The sequence below is a fragment of the Plasmodium vinckei genome, assembly GCF_900681995.1.
Source record: "Plasmodium vinckei vinckei genome assembly, chromosome: PVVCY_07".
Classification (NCBI taxonomy): Eukaryota; Apicomplexa; class Aconoidasida; order Haemosporida; family Plasmodiidae; genus Plasmodium; species Plasmodium vinckei.
This window is the reverse complement of record NC_051299.1, coordinates 79951-92077: the sequence shown is the minus strand read 5'-3', so window position 1 is coordinate 92077 and position 12127 is coordinate 79951. Positions and strand designations below refer to the sequence as shown.

The following is a 12127-nucleotide window of genomic DNA, read 5'->3' as shown; positions in this document are numbered from 1 at the left end:
ATAACTTTTGCGTTAAGAATAGACTTATTTTAATTATAAGGGATGTGAGTAAAGCATATAATTGCTGTGACGCTAAATATACTTTTTTTTAATTTGCTAATATTTTACAAATATAATTAGTATTTTTTATGTTTATTTTACTGGTAAATGTATTTAACAATATGATGTGATTTGTTCTAATTCTTTTTAATTTATATACTCTGTCTATATGTAACCCCAAATTTTTTAAAGGATGCACACACATAGCCAAACAAATAATCACTCAATGTTATGTAAATTAAAACATATTGTCTATATAATCATATTTTCCTATATATTTATTTGGAACATTAAAAAGTGTGGTATATCATTGTTTACCTATTTTAATATAAAAAAGGATATGAAACATTCTTTATAATTTTGTATAAAAAAAATGTTTATTGTATTAAAAAGGATAACATGAATGTGCTTCCTTATCTTTGTATATATTTCAGGGCACAACAATTGTATTAGTTGTATATACACAATATAGACTTTTCTTTAGCTAGCTATAATTTTGGTTTTTGTGTGTAATCACAATTTCACACATAAAAAATATATACCCAACTAAAGTTTATATAATAAATAGTTGTTATAAATTATAAAATATTTTTTATGTATTATTTTTAAATATAATAACAAAAATCCAACTATATTTTGTATAAAAATTTGTACTTTTCAATTTTTTTTTTATGTTTATATAAATGTAAGTAAACAAATACATATACAAATAATGTTAAACGGATATGCGGAAAATACTGAAAATTCAAATTTGTTACCTGGGATTGATGAAGTGAATGAGAAAGATGGGAAAAACAAATTTTACGATGCTTTATTTCCTCAAATGTCACTAGATAAGTAATATAAGCCTACTTTATTCCACTTACTTAATATACTACTGTAGGCAGGCATATACAAACATAAAAATTTATTATTTTTTATGCCCTTACAGAATTATTGTATGGATTAGTTTTTTCCAAATATTAATTTATATACTGAGTTGCTTATTAAGTGAAAACTTAACAGTTCCTAATGTAGACGTCTTGATGTTCCTTGGAGCTACATATGGGCCATCTATCAAGTATCCACATTTTATTTATTTCATTATTATTATTATTTTTGAAATATTAATTAAAAATTAATTGAGTTAAAAGTGTGTACATATTGATTGTGATCGAAAAGACAATATATCCAATATTTAGTTATGTATATACATTTTTAGCTATTTTATTTTTAAATAAAAAAATATATTAATATGTATGCATAAATATATGAACAGGCAAGGAGAATTATGGAGACTACTATTTCCTATATTTTTGCACGCCAATTGGTGGCATTTAATTATAAATATAATATGTATTTTAAATTTGGGGTTAGTAATTGAGACTAAATATAAGAAAAAGCGTTTTTTATTAATATATTTTTTATCTGGATTTATTGGAAATACATTAACAACAATATGTAATCCTTGCCAATTGGCAGTTGGAGCATCAACTAGTGGATTTGGATTAATTGGATGTTCTATTATGGAAATATTTTTAGCTTGGAAAAATTTATCGAAGAAAGCACAAAATTATTATATGTTTAATATATCTATTTTTTTAGTATTTTTTTTATTTGTAAGTTTTTCCCCAACTGTTGATTTTTTTGGTCATATAGGAGGATTTGTGTGTGGAGCTTTTTTGGCATGTCATTACAACAAATTTTTGGGATACGACATGTACACAAAAAAAAAGAAAAAAAAATAGCGAAAAAATAGCGAAAAAACAGCGAAAAAACAGCGAAAAAACAGCGAAAAAAATAGAGAAAAAAAAATAAAGTCATTAATTATGTACATTATCATAACACATTTTTATATTTCTTTTTTTTTTTTTGCAGTTTTCAGGAATGTCTACATTATGGATTTGCGTCGATTTGTGCTTTAATTATTTTTTATTTACCATTTCGCCTATTCGTTTTGAATATGCCATGTGAATTTGTTTAGCTTATTTTTAAAAAAATTAATTTTAACAATTGTTTAATAATAATGAAAAATGTTTTAACACAACAAATTAAAAATTCAACAAAAAAAAAATATAAAAATACGAAGAAAAATGATTACATTGTTTTTTTTTCTCGACTCTTTAGTGTATGTTTATTTAGATTATATGAATTTTTGTTAATATAATTAAGAGTGCTCATATTTGTTTCGTCATATAACGAATGAATAAAATTTGTCATATGAGTCTTTGTTGTTTCAAATTGTATGGTATAAGTTTGGGAAATGTCTTTTAAAAACCATTCATATATATATGGATATTTTGTGATTTTATACAAGCATAAGATATAGATATAGGATGGTCTTATGAATTCACCTGCTTGTATAAAATCAAGTATATGAATTTTTTCTTTTATTTTTTTTCTTATTTTCCTTTTATTATTTATTGTTATAATATTATTTTCCCATTTAAGCCACCTTTTAAAAATGGTATTAACACTAGGCTTGAAATCGATCTTGTTATTATCACCAGTAGTAGTATAGACCAAAGTGTGTGATACAATATTAGCTGGTAATGGTAATGTCTTTTTAATAAATGGTGTAGACATAATATGTGCTATAACTTGTTTCGTAATGTTTAGACATTCTTCGAGGGTATTACTGAATAGTAAAGGTAAAATTGTTCTCAATAATAAATAATAATTAAAAAATGAATTTTCATGATTTAAATAATTTTCGAATAATGTATTATGAATATAATGTTTGTTCAGATCGGAATTATTTAATTTTGTGTTGAAAAATATTCTGTTAATTCGATCTAAAAAAATGTACAAATTATTTTCAAAAATATCATTTAACATATTAATTTGTGTATCAATTATTGTTGTTTTATTTTTTTGTTGAAAATGTTTAAGGAGAAAAAAACATTCACATATTGAGCTTATTTCATACAAGCTTTTTTTATTCATTTCATATTTTAGCTTGTTTTGTTCATGTATTTTTAAATTATCATTATTAATTACTGAATATGACTCAGGAAGATTAGCATTATTAGGGTGTAGGTCTTGCATTTTTTTTTCTGCATTTTTTATATTATCATTTATGTTTGGATTATAATTTTCATATAATGATATATACGAATTAACACATTCTGTAAATAAATTTTGAAAAAAAAATTCAAATTTTTCATTTTGAATTAAATTATAATCAAGTAATGAAGCTCTTATAAATGTCTTAAAAATATATGGGAAATACTTATTATTAATTAAGGGTGTATAATTTATATTCACATTAGAAATTAAATCATTTTCATGGGTAGTAGGTTGAGGTGAATTATTTTCAAATTGGTTAAGCAAATTATTTGTTGTGTTTACTGAGTTATATTTAATTAGGACAGCATTTAAAAGGTAAGAGACTTTTTCTATAAAATGATTTTTAAATGGTAATTTTGATTGAATAAGAGCTTTGATGTTATTTTTTTTATTTTTTCTTTTATTTATTGATTTTAATTTATCATATATATTAGTGTTTGCCCACCAATTATGATATAAAATAAAATGGGAATATGATGATAGTGTTATGTATTTTAAAACGATATCTATATCATGGATGTTATTAGATATATTATGATCAATTGCTCTGATTATCGAACCAATTAAATATTTATTTGAAAGAAAATTTTTATAATTATAATTAACATATGGTATAGAAATATCATTTTGTATTTCCTTATTTACAATTTGGTTTGGTTTAGTTTTTTCCATTTTTTTTAAATTAGACAAAGAAATATTTGGAGTAAATAATATCTTATCATTTGTTGTAAAGCTTAGTAACATATTTGACATTAAATGTAGAACATTGTATGTGTTTAAATAAGTTAAAGAATAATTTATATACTCTTTAATAATTAAATTAAAATTATGATCATAAAATTTTAAGTTTAAAAATATATTTTGTAATATAATTATGTCTTGAATATTATTATGGTTGTTAGTAAAATTTAAATTTGATTTTATTTCATGACAAAAATAATTAGAGTATATTTTTAAAATTTTGTCTATTTCCATAAAGTTAAATATTTTTAAGTCTTTAAAATTGTGAATAGACTTGAAGTGATTATTTATTTTGGTTATATAAATTATAAAGGATAAAAAATTATGTTTTATGTTAGTTTGATTATTTAAAAAATTAAAAAAATAATTGTCTTGTGAAAATATATATTTAATTAATAATATACCTATTAATTTATCATATATTTGGTTGTTATATAAATATGTAATTATATAATTCATAGTAATTATTTTATCTTGGTCTTTTTTATTATATTTAAGAATGGTATATATAATTTTTTGCAACGTTTTTAAATTGGTAATTTTATATATACACATAAGTTCAAAGCATTTAAGCATATAATTATAGTCTTCATTTTTAATTATATAATTTATATTATTTAAAATATTATTTATTATATTTTTATTTGATAATATATTTTGGTTACATATTATGGATGTTTTATAAAATTCTGTTAAGGCTAGTAAATTTAAAAAGTTTTCTTTACTATCTTTTTCATTTGACAATTTTATTAAAAGGGAATATATATTTTGGTCATTATTTATATCTCCAATTTTTATTTCATTTATCATATTTATAAGAAAATTTCTTGTAAAATATTGTCTGTCCTCATTAGGGTTTTCAATATCAGTCCCTTTAAAGTCGTTCTTATAAATATTACATTTATCAAACTGTGTAATATTAACAAAGTTTTTTTTATTTTTATCATTTATCAAAATTTTCAACCTTTTATTATTTAATGTACTATGTTCTATATGTTTTAAGTTTGTACAGGTAAAATGGTTAGCCCGTTTTATATTATAAATAGAACAGCTTAGTATTTTTGCTTTTCCCTTTCCCCTACTGTAAATTTCCATTTGGGCCCACTTAAATTGGGCCCATAACATTTTGTAAAACTTTTCGGGGGCATATTTATTGGCATTTTGCATATTTTCAAATTATCGCTTACCAATCATTATTAGTATGGAGTGGGAATATGCCATAAGTGGAAAGTGTAAGAAGCAAGCAAATGTACACGGCTATATTTGGTCATATAGGAAATTCCCCTTTTGAAGGCCCCGAATTTTCACAATTAGCCGGTTTTAGTAATATCTCAGAAGAAATAATATAAAAAATGGGAAAAAAAAAGAAATACATATTTAAATATATTTGAAAAATCACAATAGCGTTATTATTGCGCATTTGAAAAATACTTTTTTTTTTGCAACATCGGATCGGATAAAATAATTATATATTATTCTTAATTTTTTCGGTGAAATTTTTTACTATGATTTATTAATTTTATTTTTAATGGGAAGGATTTTTTATTTTTTTATAAAATATGCAAAGATGATTATAAGTATATTTCGATAAGATGGAAGAGTCAAATTATAGATATTTGCTAACGCCATATATGATGCATATAGATATATAGAGAAAGATTTTCCATATGCATTTTCACATGTCATGGTATGATAATAATAATTTGTTTAATAATTGTGGTGGGTATTGCTGATTTAATTTCTTTTAATGCTTTGAAGGTTATTGATGCATTTGGAGTAATAAAGAATTATGAGAATAAAAATTTATTTTTAAAACCAGGTAATTATACGAAGAGGCGTAAAAAATATGACTATGGAAGTGACAAAAATCGGAGTATTAAAATTAATTGTGTAAAAAAAAATCTATACGATTTTAAATTAATAGAAAAAAAATGGCAAATAATATGGAATTGCAAAAAGTTATTGGATAAAGATTTCAAAAGGTTTAATAAGTATATGGAAAATGAAAATAAGGGAGAGAAAAAAAGAAGTGATATAACCGAAACAAAAAATGGTGAGGATAATGGTACTGAGATTGGGGTGGATGGGTATAGAAATGGAATAGAAGAAAGTACAGACAGTATTGAAAAAAAAGTTGGAAATAATGTTAGGTGTGATATGAAAGAGAAGTATTACATACTTGATATGTTTCCATACCCATCATCTTCAGGATTACATGTTGGGCATATTTTATGTTTTACTATAACGGATGTTATAAGTAAATTTAAAAGAATGAATAAGTATTGTGTTTTTCATCCTATAGGATGGGATAGTTTTGGATTGCCATGTGATAGACTATCTATGAAATTAAAAGTTGATCCTAGACAAATAATAAAAAAAAATATTTCAAATTTTAAAAATCAATTAATTAAATTAGGGTTTTTATTTAATTGGGAAAATGAAATAAATACTTGTGAGAAAAAATATTTTAAATGGACACAATGGATAATTATACAAATGTTTTTAAATAATTTAGCTTATAAAAAAAAGTCATATGTTAATTGGTCTGATGAGCTTAATTGTGTTATATCGAATGATGAGCTAAGAAATGAAATTAATTTAAAAAATTTAAAAATAAAAAAAATAAAATTATTACAATGGTATTTAAAAATTACAAAATATGCAAAGAGATTAGTTAAAGATTTAAAATTAATTAATTGGCCAGACAAAATTAAAAATATGCAAAATAATTGGATTGGTATAAGATCAGGAATTATTATAAAAGGAAAAATTATGGATAGTAAATATATGATAAATTATTATTCTAATTTTATAAAAAAATTAAAAATACCTCATATATTTTACAACAGTGTGTATAATAATTATTCCCTTTTATTGCTGAATCGTGTTTATACTTCTATGCTAGGACATAAAAAAATATATGACTTTTTTTTATTTGACAATGAAAATATCCCTACTAGTTTAAAGGGAGCTGTTGTAGAATTATGCAATAAAATAGGGGTTACTAGTTCTGGTGAAAATAGTGAAGAAATGGATATACCCAATCTTTTATTAAACCAAGATAATAATCTTTTGGTACTTAGAAAAGAAACTGACAAATCGAATGTAGAAGAACCAAATGATAATTATGTAAAAATATTTTTAGAAAAAAATGATAGGATATTAGAGAATGATAAAATAATTATAAGTATCGATCATCCTGATATTAATAAAATTATTAACGGCAATAAATTTTTAGAAAATATAATTAATGAAAAAATTTTACAAGATGATATGACGAGATTAAAAGATGATAAAATTTATTTTTCAGGATCTGTTTTTTATAACCCAATTATTAATAAGTATATACCTATATATATATGTTCTTGGATTTTAGAAAATCATAAAAATACACTTTTTTTTATGGAAAAAGAAAAGACAGATAAAATGGAAAGAAATAAAAAAAACGAGCTAATATATGATCTTATAGCTAATTCAAAATTTAGTAAAAAGAAATATATGTACAATTTGAAGGATTGGTTATTTTCAAGACAGAGATATTGGGGTGAGCCCTTTCCATTTATATACAAAACTGATGAAACAAACGGACGAGAATATTTTTATAAGGATGAAGAAAAAGAAAATAATAAAGTTCAAATTAAAAAAGTAAGGAATAACCCCTCAAATGATGTATATATAGATAAAATCCCTGTTTGTCTTCCTAAGTTTGATAAGAGCATATATGATGTAAAAAAGGGGGGTGATATAACAGATTGTGAAAATGATAATGGGCATTCAGTTCTTTCTAAATTTAAAGATTGGATATATTTAAAAAATGAAAAAGATGATGTTTTATATAAAAGAGAATGTGATATAATGCCACAATGGGCAGGATCTAGTTGGTATTATTTACGATATATTGATCCAAAAAATGAAAAAAAAATTTTTAATAAAAAAAAAATAAATTCTTGGTTACCTGTAGATTTATATGTAGGGGGAAGTGAACATGCAGTACTTCATTTGCTATATGCCAGATTTTTTCATAAATTTTTATATGACCTTAAATTAGTAAATCATAAAGAGCCATTTAAAAAATTGTTTAACCAAGGGTTATTATTAAATGCGGGATCATTTTATTTGTACACCGATTTAGAAAACCGGTTGATAAGTTTCGAGAATGTTGCAAAGTTATTAAAGGGGGAAAGCAAAACGGATAAAGTTGATAATAGCACAAGTGAAAATGTAAAGAAGCAAGACGAAATAGTGAAAGAATTAATAAGTGGAAAAAGTTATAAGACGGAAGGAAATATAGTAAGGAAATATTTAATTGATGAAAAATATGTTACTGAAAAGGAAAATAAATATTATTTAAAAAATTTAAACTCAATACAAGTACAACCAATATATGAAAAAATGTCAAAGTCAAGAGGAAATATAATAAATCCAGATGATATAGTAAAAAAATATGGGGCTGATTGTTTGAGGTTACATATTTTATTTCTAGGCCCAATAGATCAAAATAAAAAATGGTCGATCAAAGGAATTAAGGGAACATATAAATTTTTAAGTAAATTATATAATCTATTTATTAAAAAGAAAGAAGAATCTGATTATTTAGAAAAAGAAAGTAAGGAGTGTCATAATTTAATTTGTGAAAATTGTGTAGAAATAGAAAAAGACAAGAAATTAATTTTAGACTTTATGAAAAAGAAAGTAAATGGAACAAAAAAAGGGATTAAAAAAATGATAAAAATAGTGAGAAAAAAAGGGGATAATAATATGATATTATCTGATATTATTAAAAAAAAAAAAATAGATGAAATTGAAAAGGAAAAAAAAATAATTACAAATTATTATATTACACAAATAACAAGCTGTATAGAAAAAAGTCGATTAAATACAGCTGTTTCATTTTTTATGAAATTTTATAATGAAATAAAAACATGGGATTATATACCATTAAAAATATTTTTAATTTTTATAAAATTGTTATATCCATTTTGTCCACATATAAGTGAAGAGTTTTGGTATTATTATTTAAAAAAATATAAAGGAAGAGAAAAAGGGAATAAAATAAAAAACGTGAAAAAAAAAGAAAAAGTAGCAAAACAAATATGCTATTTTTGCAATTCACGCTCTTTGTTATTTTATGCAAAATGGCCTTCCTTATTTCAAATCAAAAATAATGAAAAATCTGCAAACATTTCTATACGAATAAACAATAAGCATATTACATATATTAAAAATAATAGTGAAAGCTCAAAACAAAACATAATAGAACAATCGACAAATATGATAAAAGATTCTATAGATAAAGAAATAAAAAAAGGAAAAAAAATCGTTAATATTATAAATGTTCCTGATAAGTTAATAAATTTTGTGATTGTATGAAGGAAAACTGATAATATATATATATGTATATATATGCATAAATATGGAATGGCTTGTTTTTATCCATACTCAGTGATACTTTCATCAGAACACAAATTCGGAACAATTGTAAAGCGTATGAAAACATAATAAAAAAAGGTCATAATTCTGAATATACGCACGTACAATATTTATTTTATTTGACACAATGTACGTTTTTTTTTTTTTTTTTTTTTGTATTTATATGATAATTTTTATATTTAATTTGTTTTCTTCATACCTACAATTATTCTACAATTTTGGCATTTTTATCCATAACTTTTCTAAGTTTGGATTCTACTTCATTTAATTCTTTTTCGAGAATATTTTTTTTATATGTTTCGTTGTATACTGAATTTTTTAAACAGTCCATTTGATTTTTGATAGCTGTACATATTAATTGTAATAATTCTAAATCCGATTTTTTTATAAAATTATTATAACATGGGCATGTTTCTTTATCTCTTAAATCATAGGCAGTTCCTAAAGAGTCTCTAAAAACACCAGGAAATGCTGATATTTCATAAACTTTTTTAAATCCATTTTTATCTATATCTTCATGATCTTCAAACTCTTCTAAGGAAACTAATTTTAATTTTTTGGTTTCTAATTCGTTGGTGTAATCATAATATGGTATGGGCCAGTCAGGTAATACATACCACCATCTTGTTAGCAATTGTGCTACAAGCTTTTCTTTAGTAGATCGATTTCTTGGATCGAATGAACCTATAATAATAGAATCAGTTTCTATGTCATCATTTTCATAATTTTTACTTTTTTTTTTTGTATTTTTTTTTTTTTTTTTTCAACATTTTTATTTGTTTGTTTCTTGCCAAGCTTTCTAATTTTGCCTATGTCTTTTATCGTAGTTTTATTATTTTTTCCTATATTTTTTTCTTTATTTTTTGCCTTAATTTTTGCTTTATTTATTGCCTTATTTTTTGCACTATTGTTATGCTTTAATGGTATAAGTTTGGCATTTTTTATACTAACTACACTTTTTTTATTGCCTAGATTATTATGAACAATTTTATTGTTGTCTTTTTTTTTACTTTTAACTATTAGGACTTCATCCGAATCATAATCAGATGCATCACAAGATGAGGTATCCGCACCTTCTTTTTTATTATTATTAAATTTGTTTTTGGAAGATTTAGCATTTTTATGCTGTTCTTCTTTTATTAAACTAATTAAAAGCTCATCATCACTGCTTATGCAATTTTCATCGGGGTCTTTTTTACAATTACTATTATCAAACTCTTTGGTTTTACTAGGATTTAAATCGATGAGATATTTATTATTTTTGTTTTTATTTTTTGCTTCATCATTTTCTGATGTTTCACTGTCACAAATTCGCTTTACAGATTTTATGTCTTCCCTTTTTTTCAAAATAGATTTTGATAATTTTCTTTTTTTTTGTAATTCCTCTTTTTTAAATATATCTAATAATGGTGTACTATCTGTGTCACTACTACTAGTATCTACTACATTAGAGGTGTCATTTTTTTCGAAGATATTTATTCCAAAACTATTAGCTTGTTTGCTTAAGTAGTTTTTTATTATTTTATCTTCTATGGTCCCAACTTGATCATCACTTTCATGGAAGCTTTGTTTAGAAATAATGTTTGGTGCATTATCATTATTTATATCATCATAGCTTTTAATATGAATATTATCTGACATTTCTTTGGTATTTTCTTCCAAAGGGGTATTTGTTTTTTCACTTTCTAAAGGTTGGTTTTCATTTGTTTCTAAAAATGTATTTATTCTGTCTTTACCATTTGTGGTTTCACCCGTCATGTTTTTACACACTTTTCAGTTTTGTGTGCTAATATTTTTATATTATTTTTTATGATTTATTTTTTTTTTGTATTCCTTTTAGTTTATTGGGACATTATTAGTGTGTGTGAACGTAAAAATGTGTCAGTCTTAGTTTTTTAAAAATATGTTTTATGTGCTTTGTACATGCATATATTTATATTTCTAGGTAGCTATTATGATTTGCTTTGCTTTTCTTTTCTTTTCTTACTTTATCTTGTTTATAATATAACAGTTTTGAAATAAAATATGTTACATCAATTGTTTTATACAATTTTCGATGGACATTTGTCTATGAAAATAAAAAATAAAAGGAGTGTAAATAAAATATTACAAAGATATCAAACAAATATATTTTTGTGATGAATGGGTTTTCAATTAAAAATAAAGTGCCAATATATGTATATTCACAAAAAAATACAAATTTTGTTGAATGTATTTTGATTAGCCTTTAATGTTGTTTTAAAATAAAAATACAAAATTAATGAAGGGAATAAATCAAAATAAAAAAAATTAAATACTCAAACAAATAAAAGCAAACAACAAAAAAGTTGTATGAATTTTTTTTTACAGTTTAAATAATTTTTTATACATATTTCTTTAAAAATTAAAAGGAAAATGGAAATTAAAAATTATAAAAATATAATACACAAAACTGGATAATTAAAAAGATGATACACTTTTTTATTATGCATAATTTATTCATTATTTATTTTATATTTTTTTTATGGAATAAAAAATGGCGTGTGTTTATATTCTTTAAAAAAATAAATAAGGGTGTGTTTACTACTCTCTTTGGATATAACATTTATTCGAGGAAACATAAATAATATTAGTAACCTTAAATTTTATGAATGTATATATATGCGTGTGTGTATATATTCACCTTTTAAAGTTATAGTACAATCTTTATGATAATAAAGTTAGTAAAAAAAAAAACGTATGAACAGACTTTATTCGACTTATGATTTATTTCATTGTCCATAATATTTATATTAAAATGCGTATGGACATAATATAATTTATATATGCTCATATATCGTATGTGGCTTTTGGATTGACTAAGAGTAATGTGTAGTATTTTTTTTAAAAA

At 22.8% G+C, this 12127-nt stretch overlaps 4 protein-coding genes across 4 annotated transcripts; 2 read left to right on the top strand and 2 right to left on the bottom strand.

Annotated features, from left to right (window-relative positions):
- Positions 1 to 751: 751 nt before the first annotated feature.
- Positions 752 to 2002, top strand: PVVCY_0700260 (rhomboid protease ROM3, putative; the record flags this gene model as incomplete). Its single annotated transcript, XM_008628023.2, has 4 exons — positions 752 to 876; positions 971 to 1099; positions 1298 to 1738; positions 1897 to 2002. 4 exons carry the CDS (start codon positions 752 to 754, stop codon positions 2000 to 2002), a joined length of 801 nt encoding a protein of 266 aa, XP_008626245.2.
- A 113-nt stretch (positions 2003 to 2115) lies between these two features.
- Positions 2116 to 4953, bottom strand: PVVCY_0700250 (conserved Plasmodium protein, unknown function; the record flags this gene model as incomplete). The annotated part of the gene is made up of 1 exon (XM_008628024.2): positions 2116 to 4953. One exon carries the CDS (start codon positions 4951 to 4953, stop codon positions 2116 to 2118), a length of 2838 nt encoding a protein of 945 aa, XP_008626246.2.
- Positions 4954 to 5517: 564 nt separating this feature from the next.
- Positions 5518 to 9198, top strand: PVVCY_0700240 (leucine--tRNA ligase, putative; the record flags this gene model as incomplete). The annotated part of the gene is made up of 1 exon (XM_008628025.1): positions 5518 to 9198. The coding sequence occupies one exon, from the start codon at positions 5518 to 5520 to the stop codon at positions 9196 to 9198; it is 3681 nt and encodes a 1226-aa protein (XP_008626247.1).
- Positions 9199 to 9463: 265 nt separating this feature from the next.
- On the bottom strand, positions 9464 to 11016 carry PVVCY_0700230 (conserved Plasmodium protein, unknown function; the record flags this gene model as incomplete). Its single annotated transcript, XM_037634157.1, has 2 exons — positions 9464 to 9904; positions 9991 to 11016. 2 exons carry the CDS (start codon positions 11014 to 11016, stop codon positions 9464 to 9466), a joined length of 1467 nt encoding a protein of 488 aa, XP_037490301.1.
- Positions 11017 to 12127: the final 1111 nt, after the last annotated feature.